The following is a 19,393-nucleotide window of genomic DNA, read 5'->3' on the forward strand; positions in this document are numbered from 1 at the left end:
TGCAGTTTGGGCACTGACTTTCTGGTGTATTTGGAACTGCATTAACTGCAGTCAACTGGCCTTTTTTAGGTTTGACAAATAAATACTAATATAAATAAATGTTTAACTACTGGTTTGTTTATTACAATTACATGCTTGTTTCCCCAAGTGGAACAAGAACGTCATCCTTCACCGGCGTGTTCATAGATTTATCCCGAATTCCACGTGCCTCAGTGACTCGGGAAGAATTTACCAACTCTCCGTAATTAAGCTTTGGATATTTGTAGCAGATATGTATTAAACAATAATTAAAGTACTTGAATGTATTTTTGTCACTGTATCTACTACTAGCAACCGTATTTGAAGCGCGCTGACCACGGTAACGCCCTGGAGACTGGAGAGGTAGGCCTACAGAGCACAGATACATCCCACTTCAGGAACGAGGAAGTAGGCCAGGGTACAAACGAATACGAGGACATTATCTGGAAATATCACACAGAGAAGAGATGGCATCTCTATCCAGACAAAAAGGTACATTTAGCAATTATTACCACGGGTTTCGAAAAGTGTAGTGTTTCATCCGGGTTTGTTTATATCTGCTAATCAGGGGTTGTTTTGTGCGTTGTCATTAGTCACACGCACTTTATCTGCGCTTCTTTTCACTGATGGGCGATTAGAACATGATATAAACTTGTTTTCGACTTCTGGTTTATGTCAGTAAAACATTCATTATTGTAGATATGTCACAGATTGTATAACCCAGTAAATACAGGCTCCAATTGTACCATAACAGATTTTGAAAGATGTTTGTTGCCTGTAATGAATTTTATAAAAAAAAAAATTGCCAGTCTTCCACAGTATATATTCTGTTATATTTCATGAATAACCTGCCTAAAGTAGTAGTCGAAGAATCTGACAGTTTAAATAACCAAGATTAATCAGTTTTATATTCGAGATTCAACAGACTCACATTCGTTCCTCCATTCAAGCTCCCTTCCACATTTAGGGACCGTTGTAAAAGATTCAACCATAGACTTTCCGAAATGTGAGCATAAGAATATTGTGATATTAAATGACTCAACATCAATCCACATGCTAAATACTCTACCACATTTCATATGGTCAAAAAAATCTTTATTGATTAATCAATAAATCAATTTGAAACATGTTTATTTCTGTATATCTTCAATATCCTTTTCAATAATGGTCATAGAAATGTCAAATCTGATGCCTAGTACTCTAAAAAGATATGGTGTACTCGTTCAAGGTATGTTTTGTTGGAAAACGTTTTTATAGATTTTGTAATAATCAATGAAACATTTAAATCTCTGTATCTTCAATATCTTTTTCATATATGGTAATATAAACTTCAAACCTGGCATATTTGTTCAACCTATGTTTTCTGAAATTAATAATTATGGACTAATTAATAATCAATAAATCAATGTAAACGCATTCAGTTTGGTATATTTTTCAATAATGGTCATAGAAACGTCAAACCTGACTAGTACTCTAAGAAAAGCTGGCCTACTGGTTCAAGTTTTGTTTTTGTGCAAAAAGTCATTATGGATTTATTAATAATCAATGGAAACACCTTTAATTCGGTATTTCTTCAATAACTTTTTCAATGATTGTCATAGGAACTTCAAACCTTATTCTACAAATACAATTGTGCTCAAAAGTTTGCACACCCTTGGACAATTGGTAATATATTTACCATTTGTAAACAAAACATGAGTGATCATACAGGTGGTATAGCTGCCCATTCGTCTTGGCAAAATGCCTCCAGGTCATGCAAAATCTTTGGTTGTCTTGCATGAACCGCATGTTTGAGATCTCCCAGTGTGGCTCGATGATATTAGGGCCAAGAGACTGTGATGGCCTCTCCAAAACCTTCACCTTTTTCTGCAGTAACCACTGGAAGGTCAACTTGGCCTTGCGCTTAGGGTCATTGTCGTGCTGGAAAATCCAAGAGCGTCCCATGCACAGTTTTCATGCAGAAGAATGCAAATTCTCTGCCAGTATTTTCTTATAACATGCTGCATTCATCTTGCCATCAATTTTCTCAAGATTCCCTGTGCCTTTAGACCTCACACATCCACAAAACACCAGTGAGCCACCACCATGCTTCACAGTTGGGATGTTCACTAAAGGCCTTGTTCACTAAAGGCCTTGTTGACCCCTCTCCAAATATAGCGCTTATGGTTGTGACCATAAAGCTCTATTTTGGTCTCGTCACTCCAAATTACAGTGTGCCAGAAGCTGTGAGGCATGTCAAGGTGTTGTCGGGCATATTGTAACTGGGCATTTTTGTGACATTGGTGCAGTAAATGCTTCTTTCTGGCAGCTTACGGCTCAGCTATTTCTTTCTTTACCACGACAGACCGATACATCGACCGCATTATTGCAGAAGCTGCATCGATCCGTCTGTCAATCTCCCGTTCCATCCTTCCCTAACTCGTGAACAAGACCCCTAGATACTTAAACTCCTCCACTTGAGGCAAGAACTACTGCGTACTAACAAACTCATGAATTATTCATACACAGACACTAATTGCAATTTAAAAAGCCACAGGTATGGGAAATTCACCTTTAATTGCCATTTTCACCTGTGTGTCACTGTATCTGTAACAAAGCCAAACATTCAGGGGTACGTAAACTTTTGATTAGGGCCATTTGGGTGATTTCTGTTATAATTATGATTAAAAAAGGAGCCAAAGAAATATGTGATAATAAATGGCTTCATATGATCACTATCCTTAAGTAAAACTCTTTTTTTTTGCATGATCATATTTTCAAAATCAGTGCCAAAATGTCATGATTTTGGCCTACTTGTTCAAGCTTTGTTTTGGTAAAATAATATAGTTATTATTAAATAATCAGTAAATCAATGGAAAAACCTTTAATTCTGTATATCTTCAATATCCTTTCAATATTGGTCATATTATTCAACAAATAGCTGGCCTACATGCTCTAGCTTTGTTTTGGTAAAGCAGAACTTAATATTTGGTACAGAAACCTTTGTTTGCAATTACAGATATCATGGGTTTCCTGTAGTTCTTGACCAGGTTTGCACACACTGAAGCAGGGATTTTGGCCCACTCCTCCATACAGACCTTCTCCAGATCCTTCAGGTTTCGGAGCTGTCGCTGGGCAATACAGACTTTCAGCTCCCTCCAAAGATTTTCTATTGGGTTCAGGTCTGGAGACTGGCTAGGCCACTGGCTAGGCCATCTCGTGATACATGGCCCCATCCATCCTCCCCTCAATACGGCGCAGTCGTCCTGTCCCCTTTGAAGAAATCATCCCCAAAGAATGATGTTTCCACCTCCATGCTTCACGGTTGGGATGGTATTCTTGGAGTTGTACTCATCCTTCTTCCTCCAAACACGGTGAGTGGAGTTTAGACCAAAAAGCTCTATTTTTGTCTCATCAGACCACATGACCTTCTCCCATTCCTCCTCTGGATCATCCAGATGGTCATTGGCAAACTTCAGACAGGCCTGGACATGCGCTGGCTTGAGAAGGGGGACCTTACGCTGCAGGATTTTAATCCATGATGGCGTAATGTGTTACTAATTGTTTTCTTCGAGACTGTGGTCCAGGTTCTCTTCAGGTCATTGACCAGGTCCGGACGTGTAGGTCTGGGCTGATCCTTCACCTTCCTCATGATCATTGATGCCCCACAAGGTGAGATCTTGCATGGAGCCCCAGACTGAGGGAGATTGACCGTCATCTTGAACTTCTTCCATTTTCTAATAATTGCACCAACAGTTGTTGCCTTCTCACGAAGCTGCTTGCCTATTGTCCTGTAGCCCATCCCAGCCTTGTGCAGGTCTACAGTTTTATCCCTGATGTCCTTACACAGCTCTCTGGTCTTGGCTATTGTGGAGAGGTTAGTGTCTGTTTGATTGAGTGTGTGGACAGGTGTCTTTTATACAGGTAACAAGTTCAAACAGGTGCAGTTAATACAGGTAATGAGTGGAGAACAGGAGGGCTTCTTAAAGAAAAACTAACAGGTCTTTGAGAGCTGGAATTCTTACTGGTTGGTAGGTGATCAAATACTTATGTCATGCAATATAATGCAAATTATTTATTTAAAAATCATACAATGTGATTTTCTGGATTTTTGTTTTAGATTCCGTCTCTCACAGTTGAAGAGTACCTATGATAAAAAGTACAGACCTCTACATGCTTTTTAAGTAGGAAAACCTACAAAATCGGCAGTGTATCAAATACTTGTTCTCCCCACTGTATATTATTCCAAATATAGCTGGCCTAATCGTTCAACATTTGTTTGGGTCAAAACAGTCTTCATTAGTTTAAATTGTTTTTAGTAAATGTACAAATATAGATATTAAATTGGGTTTTAATTGATTTATTGTTTATCAATAAGTCCTTAATTATTTTTTCCAACAAAACAAAGGTTGAAGAAGTAGTCTAGCTATTTTTAGAATATTATGCGTCAGGTTTGAAGTTCCTATGACCATTTAATGAAAAAGATATTGAAGATATACAGAATTGAATGTGTTTCCATTGATTTATTGATTAGTGATAAATCAATAAAGATCTTTTTGACCATATGAAATGTGTTATAGTATATAGCATGTGGATTGATGTTGATGAGAGTCATTAATAATACTAAATTTGTCTAATGACATTCCGGCAATTGCCTGGTTTACTCTTTGACAACGGTCCCTAAATGTGGAAGGGAGCCTGACTGAGGAACAAATGTGAATGTCTGTTGAATCTCAAATATAAAACAGATTTAACAGTTAAATACCAAGGTGGTTTTTAACTGGTTATTTAATAATATAACACCTTGGCTAGCAATAGCTATTCAGTTCCAACGTGCTGCTTAACCTGTTCTGTAGCATATTTAATCGATAGAATGGGGTTATTACATTTTAGTAATTTGCAGTCATTCTCATCCAGAGCAACTTGCTGAGGCAATTAGGGTACCTTCGTCAAGGGAACAATTACCATTAATCTATGAGCTACTTCCCATAGCTCTATTAACTAGGCTGTTTTGCCACCCAGTGTAATTTGTGCACCTGTTTTGGCAGTAAACATGTTGGATAGTATCTGTAATATTTTGGCTGTTGTGTTGATATGGGCTTGCATTGCTGAGCAATGCCTAAAATGGTATGAAATCAAATTATTTGGTGATACATAATCAAAACCATGGATTGCATTTAATGGTGACTAACCTATCTACGTTCCTTTTTTTTTATTTTTATTTTTTTTTGCTTAGTGGTTCAGAACTTTTTTTTAATTAACTTTACCACCTACTTTATTTTGATCTGCACTAAGTACCCCTGAATTAACCCCTCGTGTATTTTATTATTAAGTCTATTGTCTCAAGTACCCCATGTAGATAGGCCATGTACCCCTAGGAGTCCTAGTTCCCCTGGTTGGGAACCATCAACCTACAGTTGGGCCGGAAATAGAACAGAAAATATACATGCAAACATTGACAGAAAGAATAAACTGGTGATGGCCTAAACATAATTTAATGCTGTAGATTATTTTAACATTGTCTGTCCCCTAACAAAAGTATTCCTTGTCCACACAGACCAGTATACTATGAACTATCAAGTTCCAGCCTATTCCTCTCCCCCTTCATTTGAAAATGCTTACACATATAAATTCTTACATTTACAAACATTGACATCCATGCTGAATTTAAAGTGGGCGATGGCATCAATTTGGGGGTTTGAAGTTGAGGGATAGGATGGAGCAAGATGATGTCAGACAGTGGCCACTAGGTGGAAACATAAGACACATTTTCCTCCATCATCCACTATCAGCTTGAATTAGTTGTGGAAATCCAGACAGTGGACACAATTCACATTTTGAAGGATGCAGTTATGGGATTCCTGTTGGGGTGACCTTCGTTTTGAACGGATAGTTGGGTGAATGGAAGGGGAGGATGGATTGTTGGGTAGTTGGAGGGAGTGCATGCAGAGTAGCTGAGACTTGATAACATTCCTTTTCCAAACATAGTACTCAGTGAATTAACTTTGAAGTCTTGGTTACAGAGTAGTCTTGGTTACTCAGTCGTTTTGTCCGGGTATATTTTCTGACAATCGGCTAAACACGATCATACTACTTGAAACCATTACATCACAAAAATATGTACACTTTTACCAATAAAGCTTTTATGGCCTATGGCTTGCATTAGTGATAATTTTAGCTTGTTCTGAGGGTAATATTAAACTTACAACATCTGGTTTCTCATTTTCCGCAGGTGACCATTGATCTGATGACTTCTGCCTCTCTTTCTAACCTTCAGGGGTGTTCTAGTTTTTTCTATCTGGCTTTAGGGGTACTGGCTGTGGTGATCCCATTCCTAGCTCTGGCTCCCTCCATTAGACCTACCAGTGTCACTCGCATGGCATGCATGAGTGATCCATCTTGGGTGCCTCTTTTGGAGACCGTTGACCCTGTTTCCAGTATGACCCACCCAGCCACTTTTAAGATTATAATAATGACATAGATATACAAATAAATATACTGTCATTAATATCATATCAACAAAAAACAATCTTGGATGTATCGTGTTGTACGTTTTGGGCCATATCGCCCAGCCCTTCCACACTTACATTACTTCAGTACCCACCCCAGATTAATAGCTGGTTGAAACATGCCTTATCTCCTCCTTAAGTTCAAGGTTTGAATAACCATTAGATCATTTGAGAGAACTGTACTGGAACGTCATGTAACTCCGGTCAGATTTGGTCCCTAGTGGAACATAAGGATGTAAATAAAATAACAGCATCGATCAGCTCATGTGTGCAGACAACTAAAAGCAGGGAATACACTTAGTCCATGTCCTTCCCTTGTCCCATTGCAGAGTTGAGGCTAGTTCTACTTGGCCGGTCCGGCGCAGGGAAGAGGGCTACTGGGAACACCATAATGGGCCGCCCGAATGTCCTTACCCAGACTGCTGTTGAGCCTGCTGTTGCTCCTGAGTGTGAGAAGCACAGAGGGACCGTTGCTGGGAGATGGGTAAAAATACTTGGTTAAATCATTGTCTTTTTTTTTAAGGACACTAGCCGACCCTACACTGTTAACTTGACCAGAGGTTCTAACCTCACCACTCTTCTTGTGTGCAGGTGTCTGTGGTAGATGCCCAAGACTGGTTTTGCTCAGAGCGCCCCCCTGAGGAAGTGAAGCGTCACCTGTCGTCTTGTGTGGCCCTGTCAACCCCAGGTCCCCATGCCTTCCTCCTGTGTGTCCCCGTGGACCAGCCGGCTGACGTGGAGCTGCAGGCCCTGGACACCCTGGAGAAGGTCCTCGGCCCCACTGCAGTCAGTGGACACACCCTCATCCTTTTCACCCGCACAGACCAGTTGGGTCCGGGACAGCAGCTGGACGAGTACATCTCCAAACGCAAAGACCTGCTGGAGCTAGTGGTGGTGTGTGGTGACCGCTATCACTCCCTGGAGAGCCGTAGCGGGGAAAAGGATGAGAGGAGGAGTGTGGAGGAGCTGCTGGATAAAGTTGAGCAGACTGTAAAGGAAAGCGGGCTGGAGTTTTACAGCTGTCCCCTCTACGAGGAGGCTGAGGCCCGGGTGAGGGAGAAGCAGGCAGAGTTAGTTACCCAGAGAAGACTGGGAGAAGGAAAGGAGTTTGATGAAGAAGTACCCTCCTCAGCCTCACCTCCCGAGCCTGAGATAGATGATGAAGAGATGGCAAAAATCAGAGAGGAGGCGGAGAGAAGTGTGTGCGACCTGAACATAGACATGGACAGTATTAGCTGTCTTTCTCCGGCCTCCCCCCCTCCCTCATTTCTCTTGTCCGTGTGGCAGGGATTGATAGGCTGGCTGAGGTGGCTGCCCCAGATGTTGAGGGTGGAGTCCCTGCTGGGGGCTTTCATTGGCCTGTTCGTAGGGGGGTCTACTGGGCGGATGCTGGGGGCCACAGTAGGCTCAGTGGCAACAGAAGTGGGGAGGAGGAAGACTCTGAAGACTGAAAAAAACAAATGATGGGGATTGGATGCATTCTACAATTGGTTTGTATTTGACCAACGTGCACTTCTCACAATGTTATTACGGTTTTTGTTGGTCACAACACTGGCTTGCCGATTTTCTGTGATCAACTTTACTAATGCTAGTTATGTAGAACTTGGGACAGGCCCTACTGTTTTTCTAATTCAAATTGAGAGGAAGTTTCATTAATGTTCCACTTGGTGGAGACACTGACCAAATTATTGAGGATTAACAGTATATTTGAGCCCAACAGAAAGCAAATGCCTTACTGCTAAACAAAATAAAGTACTATTTCTGAGGCAAGTTGTTGTGTCGGGCTGTTCACACTTAACGGCAAAGGGAACATCTCACATTTAATGGTGAATATTCTCATAGTCAAATCATTTTGTTTACTCGTCTTCTACTATTTGTGCCCAAAGCATAAATTGGAGAATATCACTTGCAGCTTGAAACAGACAGTTTAAAAAATTCCTTGGAATATGATGTAATACACATGCGAAGGATGTGCTGGCCTATCAGCTGTCTACTCAAATATATATATTTTTTATAACTGGTATACGCCCACATCATTCTGTTGTTTGGGTACACCCACACTATTCCAACGCAGACAAGCTGCTTTGAAACATACTTAATTACCATTTTTAGGAAGGAAAAATATTTCGCTCACTCATAATGTAAGTAATTATAGGTCATATTTCATATAAATCTGGAAACACTGAGTATATAATCCAAAGCATACAATTACACATTTCCCCCAAACAGTATTGTGCTAAATTCAGGAGTTGTGCATCAGCTGCATTTAAAAAATAAAATTAAAAAAAAGATCATTATACATGATCGACATAGGAGACCAGAACCACAGACGGACCATCTGCAGCAGTGTTGTAGTCGATGAGTATCTAGCTTTGGGGAGTTTAGAATGGGCAGCTGTGATGAGTGTGGAGTCCAATGAGAATGTGAAAGGGACTGGAAAACACTGAAGCTCTCCTCTCAAAGCTTTCTTCTCTTATGCAAGGGCAGGTTATGGTTTGACATTGACGTAATTGATACTGTTAAAACCATCAGTCAAAACCTATCTTTACGTCTCTCTAACTTTCTCTCCCTCTTTAAGCTGATGGATACTCTGCCTGTGGAACAGCTAGGCGTTTCCGAATGTGGGTGGTCTGCCGGGGGTGGGAGGGAGGGAGGGAGAGAGAATTAGTCCAGCTCTCAGATTTCCCAAAAAGAGAGGGAGGAAAGGAGCAAGAAAGAGGAGAGAGTGAGTGTGCACAAGGGAGAGGAGGGAGCGAACATGCTCAGGGACTACATCTGTCTTCCAGATGTGGCCTCCGCAGTTGTCTGAAACAGAAAAGAAAGTTTTAAAGTAAAGGAAAATTGGTGCTAAACAGTTTTTTATTGTTCGGGATTACGCATACTGTACGGACTAGTGTGGCGTTCAGCAGTGTACCAGGGGATGTTGCCTTCTTTCTTTATGAAACCGCTATTAAATGACCTGGTGCACCCCTCTACCCACAGACCCCTTGATGATAATGTATATAAAAAAGAACACCTGTCCAAATACTGTTCTGTCTTAGGGGATATACATTAGCAAGAGGACAGATATCGTAATGATGGAGGTTGGAAGAGTTTGAAGAACAGATGAGAGCTTGGTGGAAAGTTGGGAGTCTCCATTGGTGTACAACAGGATGTAAAACAGGCCTGAATCTGGGAGCCTTTGTCTTGTTCCTGTAGAAGGTTGTAGAAGGTTGTGGCCCAGGGGTAGTCTTCAGAGGCCGAAACCTCATCAGGACGACTAAGGATTTGTGCCTGCATGCTTAACTAAAGCCAAAAATCTGAACAAACAGCTCATGTAATAACTGTTGACCCATTATTAACACAGGGCCGTAACTTCTGAAGCTCTCCCTCAGAGCAAAAATGTTGTTCTAAGGGCCTTGTGGTCCCCCAATTGAGTGGGGGCAGTTCGTTGAGAGTTGCAAACACCGCAATATTCTTTGTTATCATCGTGCCTTATGGGCTGGAAAAGACAGAAAACCAAAGGAAAATCAACAGGATGACACACTTTTTCCCCTACCGCACACCAGGCCTCTCCCTCTGCTAGCTTACAAAGAAAGCGCTCCCCGTAAAATTCTCAAAATATCAACAGAGCAGGACTGATTAAAACCACAGTATTTCCTCTAATACACATCAAATATGATCTGTTAGGGATTCATTTAATAGATCAACTGAGCAAAAATACAGTAGGCTACAAAAGCATTGTGGAAATTAAAGTTGACAAAATGAAACTTAAAGTACAAATAGAAAAAATCGAACGCTACATTGTCGACCGCAATTTACTGGGTGTTAAGGTGGGTCTAGATATCAGACATCCCTTTTGATGATGGCTAGCCTTTCAGATGGGTATTGCAATTGCTTCGCCAAACTGGAAAATCAAGGTCGCTCTTTAATTTGCATTATATATTTTGCTATGCATGCTGCAACGCGTACTGTAATAATTCACAGCATTTGCTGTTTCTCTTTTGAACTGAGCAATGTCTGCCTGCTCTCTTTACCAAGTGTGCTCCATGGCAAAGGCTCTGCGTGCACTCATCTTTTTCCTATTAGTGTTGTTTTTATGTTCCTCCCTGTAGCGTTAGCGTGTGTGTGGCTGCAATTGTTTACGAAGCAATGAGAGGAGCTCAGATTTGCCCCGTCCGTGTGTGGTGGTTGGTAAAACAACTCATAAAGCCAAGATGAAAGCCTTGGCCAAGTTAGCAAATAATATTGCAAGGAATTTGTCCATTGTAATGGCACAGGAGTTTTAGCTGTTTATTGCTCACTGGTTATTTTTTTAAGTAGTTGGCGTTGGATAGTTGTGTTCGTTTATTGATTCTTTAGGTGATATGATACGTTGAACTATTATGGCTTTCAAAATGTTTGACGTTTGGGTCCTCTGTCGATAATCACGTGGAAGAGTTAACATACGGCGCAAAAGCATTTAACCCCTTTGTGATTCTTTCTATATGTTAACATATTTTTTTACCAATAAATGTTATCAGACCCTCAACTTACGACTAATTGTAGAGAAAGGGAAGGTACAGGTAACAAAAACATTTACTTCAGAAAGGTTGAAACTTTGAACAGGTCCAGGCCTAAATTAAAGTTTATAATTTAAACCCCACAGATGTGACTGTGTTAATGCAGTTCTGCATGGAAGAGTGGGTCAAAATTCACCCTGCATCTATGTGAGATATGTGTCTGTAACTGAAGGAGGTATGTGTTTGCAGTCATTGCAGCGAATTGTGAAACTTGGTTAAATAACTGAAGTAAATTTACAAACTGTTGCACTTTAGCTGAGATTAGTCTTTGCTTGAAGATTTGATAACATTCACTGTGGCAAATGTGTAGCTATTTAGGGACAATCTGAAAAGGGGCCCATACTTTCTCAGCCTTCTTTCAGTTATCATCGCTTTTGCAATTGTTATGATAAGTAAAGCCAATAGAAATCCTTTTTAAGTATTCTGTGAATTTTTCTCTAAAAAAATTATTCATACAAACGTACTCATAATCACAAAATAAAGTCAGTAACATTACTAATATGTTTAGAAGAGCTAAAATCATTAGGATGAGGTGAGCATCAGGACATGGTAAGCACCAGGACACAGTAAGTATCCGGACTCAGTAGGCACCAGGACTCGGTAGGCACCAGGACTCGGAAGGCACCAGGACTGGGTAGGTATCAGGACAAACAAGAAGAGGTCACATACCCCAAAACTGTAGAACAGAGCTAATTTAAAACACTGGAAAACATTTCTAGTTTACATTCTCTCCTTTAAAAAAAAGACTGAATCAGACCTGAGACACTAGGTGAATTGAAATAACTACCACGTCGGAAAAAAGCGTAAGTTGAAGAGTTGAATAGCCTACTGAAGGCCTGCTTTGATGTACTAGTCACCAGCATGATTCAGTGCTGAGATATACACATACACAGCCAGATTCACACGCACTAGCAGCTGGGCTTATGTTTAGGAATAGGAGAAGCACAACTTGGTGGAAGTCGACTGGTGCGGCCAGCCAATATGAGAGTCACCTTTCATCCCCTCACACAGAGCTGGCCTGCAATGAGCCCTAGCCAGATGTAGAGAGAGGAGATTGTCTGAATATGTCAGGAGGCGTATACAGTATGTGGGCCTATGAGATGTTTTATGTGTGTGAGCGTGGTACCACAGGAGAAGAGAGGGGCGTGGATAGACAAAAGGCTATGATATTAGAGTGACAGAACTGATCCAGCTTAAAAAACACGACCAGGTCGAATGTGCAGGAAGACTCAGTTCTAAAAAAAGAAAAGGTTACTGTGAAAGTTTGAGAGTTTGGGATCAAAAGCTGTGAGAGCAAGATTGTTGTTTGTGTGACGGCTCTTAAGGGTTTCTGGTTTTACACCACACTTTCTCCCAAAGCCAGTCCTTGAGAACTTCTAGGTGGGGGGGGACTAACTCAACACTAATGCTGACTCACCACAGGGCAGTGGGTGCTGAATGGCTCAGAGCTGGCCATAATGAATAAATACTGTGGTCCACTCTAACGGACATGCGCCGTTGGCTGTCGATGAGTGTGGTGAGCGGAGCCATTTGAAGTTGGGCTGTGGGCTGTATATGAACCATCAACAGAGACCCTGCGCCCTGTAATGAACACCAACCTGGGGTTTGATCAGAGACTCTGGCATGTGGACACTAGCACACACTTATCTTCCATTCTGTTACTCGGAGGAGGTGATGGTATTATTTCTGCTACAACACTGGTTTAATTCAAGGCAGATCTGACCCAAGCCACTCTTCTCCAGTTCTTCCCATTGGATCAAGCCGTAATCCCAACTCTACCACATGAATGAGACTCAGAGGAGCGATGCGTTTGTTCTTACCACATACATCGAATGTCACTCAAGTCCACATGCAACTAATGTGGCTCATGATGCTACCATTTCATCTGAAAGCTGAGGGAGCTTAACAGAGATCAATGGAGATGAGGACAGGAGACAGACAAGCAGGACGAATGGAGCCATCTCATATTTGATGCAGCTTCAACCTGGACCTGTTTTGGCAATGCTGTTTGAACAGAACAAAAAGCCATTCCTAGCTCCAGTAGATACATTTTACATTGGTAAATTTACATGATGGCAGGTCAGATCCATCTGTTTACATGGCAATTACTCATCCCCTATGGGAAATTAACGTGCCTGTTAACGCCTTGTAAACCGTAAGATACAGAATCATACCCAGTTTAAGGCATTTCTTTTCATATTTTTTTTTCTGTCTGAAGACAAATCTCAAACCTTGATCTTAAAGGAGAATTTGTTCGAATTTTGGCTGTGACCATATTCTTCTATGGTATTGACCACACATTTGTCATTTTTTGATTATAGCTAAAGAAAATACAGTGTTTCTCCAAATGGAGATGTTTTTCTAATGTTTCATCATGCGAACAATGTTAACAACACTAACCTGAGCCATCTACTTCCTTATACAAAAGAGCAGATAGCCAGCTAGGATCTATGTGGAATTTCTCACAACTTTTTTATTGGCCAATGAAGTTCAGTCGGATGTTGGCATTTCACATAGGTCTTCTTTTTTTAAAAAATATGACCAATGTCAGCAAACTTGTAGCCTTGGAATAATGAATATGTTATTTTTCTATGACCAAATCACCTTTAAGTTGCATCAAACTAACTCTGTAGTTTTTTTCAGGTGATTTGTACAGTTTTTTTTTTATTCTGTCCACTTTCTTAACATGTATTGCTAGTGGTGACTAAAAACTATAAAAGTTACCAATAGCTGTTAAAAGAAAACCGAATCATAGATTTGTATTTCACTAGCCCATATAATATTTTCAGCATGAGGAACTATCCAACATTGATATGTAAAATAGGAAAACTATCCTTTAACCATTCAGAATAAATTCCAGCATTTAGCAGAAACTTTGACCCTAACCATAACCACCCTGAATGAAGGCATAAACATGACTCTCAAGGTTGGTTCAGTTTGACTTGAGTAAATGTCAACACTGTAGCTGTGCAGTTTGATGGACTGCTAACAGGATGTGTTGACATGTTGTATTTGATTCAACATAGGGATTTGTATTTGACTGTTTAGAAGTTTGAAATAGGGGATGGTAATTCTGGAGGTTGCACTGCCACAACTACACATACACTCCAGCAGATAAACCAGAAGGACAGACCCATAACACCACTTCACAGGAAGAGTGCATAAAGCAGTCACTAAATAAGAGAGACTTATGAGGACATTTACTATAAGCTACGATAAAACCAAACACTGTGAAACATCCAAATTCCATCCCAGAAATACAGGCCATCTTTTATCCAAAACACATAATTCGTGTTCAAAGGACCTATCTAGTCGTATCATTTCAAAGGGACCAAACACAAAACACACGCACAGTCAACCTTGAGCAAGCTAACAAGAATGCAGGGTGTGCAAGGCAGCCTTTCCCAGTGACTGCGTACTTGCGGTTGGTTGTCATTTAGTGTGTGACATGGTCCGACTACCCTATGAAGTGGAATCACAGGGCCCCGGAGCGGCAGGTGCTACTGAGGCCCCTGATCCTTGCCGATGGGGTGGGGGAACGCCCTTCAGTCTCAGTCTGAAATGAGAGACAGGCTGTTGGGGCTGAGGGACGGCCCTCTGATTTGTTCTGTGGTCCCTTTGATTGCATGCATCCTACAGAAGAGAGGGAGACTTAAGAAAGAGGAGGGACAGAGGTTCCGGGAAACGCAGGGTTAATCCACACAGTTGCAATGGCTGCACACTGGTCAGAGCCTTGGAGAGGGCGAGCCAATAGGAGAGTGATGGAGCTGTTATGTAGAACAACATACATTTTTGGATGGCACTTCGGAAGAGTATTCTCTTTGACGCAACATTACATTAAAATGTATAATCAATAATTGATATCATAATATCCAGATTTTTGGATTATATCCCAAAATAATTATACCCTGTGGTCATGATGCGACACCTTAATCTGTTGACTTTTTAAAACATTCTAATTGGAGTAAAAGTGCTAGACTTCCATAAAAATACTTACCGGTTTTAAATAAAAATTACATCTACATGAAAGAATACTTAATACTTGTAAATTTGTAAATGTTCTGCCCTCCCCTATTTGCCTTTATTGCTCATTTAGAATTGTAATTTTGTATTTGCTTTCATTGCACATCTACACATTCAACTTGTAACATACACTTTACTTAATACTTGTAAATTTCCTGCACTCTATTTGCACTTCTGGTTAGATGCAAACTGCATTTTGCTGTACTGTACTTGTACTGTTCAATGACAATAAAGTTGAACCTAATCTAAGAATGGTGTATGTCCAAATACTCTGTCCTAATGTTGAATCAACAGTGATCTGTTTAATCCCTCACATAACATATTCCTACAAAGATTTCTTTTAGTTTGTGTAAAGGAGTAAGCTTGAGAGAGAATTCTGAGTGTGTGAGAGAAATTGAGACAGAAATAGACAGATTGTGGTGACTTTTGATGTGTTTGATGTGCTTCGGTGCTGCTACATATAGATGCTAGGTGGAAAAAGCACAGATTGGATTGACAAATGTCTGTTCACAGTCCACTTCAGCAGAACTGTGTGTCACACAATCACTCACAAGTTACTAACACCCGTTCATATGTACAGACTCAAGTTGTCAATCAGTGAACTGTTTTAGTAGAGAAAGTATTCTCCAAAACATCCTCAAGCGAGACAGACAACCGACACGCCTTAAAAGCGAAAACAAAACAGCCTCCACCACATCTAAATCTTTGCATTCTGTTCCCTCCAAGAGGAGGAAAAGTAGTACTTGTGTGATCAGATATCTGCGACCAATATGCTCACCATATGTCTGACTTCAGCGCTTCGTCTTTCAACTCTGGTCATGTTTTTGTTTTGGAGGAATTTGGCTTTTCCTCACATATCTATTTATCTATTCTTTGCTCTTATGCATCCAGTGTATTAAGTGAAGCCTGTCTTTGTGTGGACACTGACAGCCCATCACTTAGCAGTGACTCTATAGTTTGCTTTATCAATAGCACACACAGCAGTATGAGGAAAATGGGCCTAAATGGACACAGAGCGAGCCCTGGAAACAGATCATGTACAACAGCAGCTCAGATATGAAGCACATCAAGAAACTTCTATTTTTTTTTTCCTTCTACATTCCAAAACCATTTACAGCATATTTGCAGACTAGTCACAGTCACAAGACTGTTCACTGTAATATTACAGACACCATTCAAAGTCATTTGAAGCCTTAGGTTAAAAAATAATCCCAGATCTGTGCATTCGGATGGCTGTCAATGAATCAACCATTGCCAAGACTCAATGTGGTTCGACGTGGTCTCGGCGTGGTCCGACATGGTATGTGTGCAACAGTAATTATCTATGGAAGCTGTCATATTTATTTGCCTAGCAATTTTAGACTGTTGAATGGAGTCGGCAGTGCGCTCGCGGTGACGTATGGATTGTTAGATGGTGTCAGATTGAAGCCGTAACAGATTGAGTTGATTTCTCCTCATGTGAGGCAGGGTGGTCTCCCGCAGCACGCTGTGTAGGAGTGTCACAACAACGTGACCTCCTGAACATTTCCAACACACACTCAGCCCGGTCCCATTTGTAGGGCAAAGGAGCAATCCTCCCCAATAACAAAGCCACCATTGACACTGACCCTAGCCTCCTTCCTCCAGCCCCCTGGCCCTCATCACCCTCCCACGTTGCCGGGCCGGGCCGGGCCCAGAGCTGGCCTGACTATAGGGCCCCGGAATGCGGTTCAGGTGCAGAGCTGTGCTGTTTCCAATTAGCAGGGTATAAATTAGCATTGCTCTCCCCCGTCTCCTCTCCAAACATTGCTGTCTCCCCATCCTTGTCGACCCCTCCACAATCCAGTCTCGGTCTGACCTTCCCTCTGCTGCTCTGTCACATAAATATCCTCTCTTTATTACTCTTGTCTGCAGCCCCTGCACTTTCTACTCACAGGCTAGGGTACGCTTAACATTCATTTGGTAAAAAGCACTTTGTTGTAGGTCAATGTGAGTATAAATCCCGTATTATCTATTTGAGTCTGAAAGGACATATACCTCTCAGGTTTACAGAAACTGCTCAAATCCTGTACAAGGACATAAAACATATTGTAACTTTGTTATTGTAATGTGTAAGTTCATATTAATATTCAGTTACAATTTAAAATGTGAAACTTGGTGAGTGCACTCTTTGTTTTTTGACTTGTTACAAAGTGTATTTGCAAGCTTTTCTCCACAGGTCAGTCTTAAATGGCCTGTTATTTTTCCAGGGCAGATAGATCAGGCTCGGTGTAGCCAAGTAGGACATGAGGTCAGCCTGGCACTGAGGGTTCACATCTGTTCAAATAAATCCTCCACAGTGTCATCAGCAGTAAAAACACACACACACACAGACATGCACACATAAAAACACACACACATCCCAAAACACACACAGTGATCGTTTTTCATCATTCGCTTTTTTCACATTCCCGCTTTTGGCACCTGTCACCCTCATTTAGTTTTTTTAATTATTTTTTTATGAGCATAGGCCGCCGTTACTGAGAACACAGCACACAGGAGGGTCATTTACGGTGCGTGTCCCCCCCCAGACCGAGCACGTTCACAGGGATCAAATGCCCCCAAGGTGTCCTACAAATAATTCTGTATTTTCTCTCTGTCGAACCCAGCCACTAGCTACAACCACGCTGTTTTACAGAGCAGGAGACCTCCTCATGCCCTCTGAGCTCTTACTTTATGAGCCCCAGCTCATCCCTCCACTTGTAGAGAAAACAAGCCTGGGCAGTGTTTCAAATGGCTCCTGGGGAAAAGAAAGGGGAAAGCCCCCCACATAAAGCTCCATGAGCATCAGATAGACATGAGGACGGTAACGGGGAGGGAACAACGGTTGGAAGGAGAGAGGAGTGGGGCAGTTTTCAGAGGAAGTGGTCATGCTGTGTTTTACAGCAGCCCGCCACCAGTTCGGACTGGACTAGCGTCCTTGCCCGGCATTCCTTCCTTTCAGCTGACCAGAAAGGAAAAGAAAGTGGATGAAGAGAGAGAACAGTGACCAGGACGGGGGTGCGAACTCCCCCCCCCCCCCCCCCCCCCCCCCCCCCCCCGACGCAGGCTTACTCATGAGGGCTCCCCCCTCCACAGGAGTGTCGTGCTTCGTTCTGTAAACATGGAGGATCAGTTAACAGCTTTCACCTCCCACAATTCCCCTCTCTCCATCCATCCAGCTCTCTCTTCAGATTTCTTCACACATGCAACCGAGTGCTAAGAAGAGGGGATGTTCAGCATCAGTTGGAATGCTGCTCCTCCATCCATCTCTATCAGTGGAGAGGTCGTTTGTTTGACTTGAGATGTGACTGTGTTTTCCTTTCCCCTCACCTGCAGCTTCCTCTTGACATACCCTGGGCCCGGTGAGCCATGGCTCTGACTTGGGACAATACCTCAAACGAAGTGGCAGAAGCTTTATGTTCTGCCTGTGGATCTAGGAAACCTGCAGATGAACATCCTGATGCTTTATCAGGAACACATTTTATAATACATTTCTATTCCTGCAATGGAGTAATCATGCCTTACGTACCCCGCCTGTTGAAAGCTGCGGCTCTCTTTGACTGTTTTATACAATTCATCTGTGTCAGTAAACACAGTGTTTCTTATGGATCCAATGCTCTCTAACTTGAGGTTATCATGCAGCAGGTCCAGCATTCTTTGTCAATAGCGCTCAGCAACTGGTAGTGGGAGTTTTGAAGGGACCGGTCGATCTTGCCAGTACTCATTTCAACACGGTGGGCTGCCCTGTTGTTCAAATTCACTCAAGCTGTTCCAGACATCTGACAACCGCCTCTTTTATTTATTGACTTCATTTTGCTTGCAGGGCAGGCTTTACTGCTCCCCTGAGTGATGCTGAGTTCATGTAGAACTGTGCACTGCAAGTGTTTTTCTTCTCCCCTTTAAACCCTACTTAAGTGTTTAAACACTTTGCTTAATGATGTACTGTTGTGAAAGTGAAAAACCATGCTTGATAAAAAAAAAAACCTGTAGGTTTTCCCAGAGGAAAAAAACGAGATACTGCGGAGAGAAAAAGAGACATGAAGACACTGTTGAACAAAATGAATGAGCACCTCTGAAGACCCTATGAACTGGTGTAGTCTCTACAAACTATCACCCCAACATGTGGCTTGAATGCACCAGCCCAGACGTGAGTTCCGTGTCACAGTGTCAGAGTTGGGGTGCTGAACGCAGTCCAAACCAACTGTCCTGATGTGCCCCACCTGAAGTCTATCAGGGATTGTCAGGGCAGGGACAAAAGGCACTCCAAGACAGGTGAGGAGAGGAGGAGAGCCTGGTGGTTTGAAACTGTGGTGGAACTGTGGT

General features: G+C 41.8%; 1 protein-coding gene across 1 annotated transcript; it reads left to right on the forward strand.

The window, feature by feature from the left end:
- The first annotated feature begins 301 nt into the window (after positions 1-301).
- si:dkeyp-69e1.8 (uncharacterized protein LOC100001340 homolog) lies at positions 302-8,795 on the forward strand. Its single transcript, XM_010874522.4, has 3 exons — positions 302-510; positions 6,836-6,990; positions 7,098-8,795. Exons 1-3 carry the CDS (start codon positions 486-488, stop codon positions 7,968-7,970), a joined length of 1,053 nt encoding a protein of 350 aa, XP_010872824.1. The 5' UTR covers positions 302-485; the 3' UTR covers positions 7,971-8,795.
- The last annotated feature ends 10,598 nt before the right edge of the window (positions 8,796-19,393 follow it).

This window comes from Esox lucius, chromosome 11 (assembly GCF_011004845.1).
Source record: "Esox lucius isolate fEsoLuc1 chromosome 11, fEsoLuc1.pri, whole genome shotgun sequence".
Lineage (NCBI taxonomy): Eukaryota > Metazoa > Chordata > Actinopteri > Esociformes > Esocidae > Esox > Esox lucius.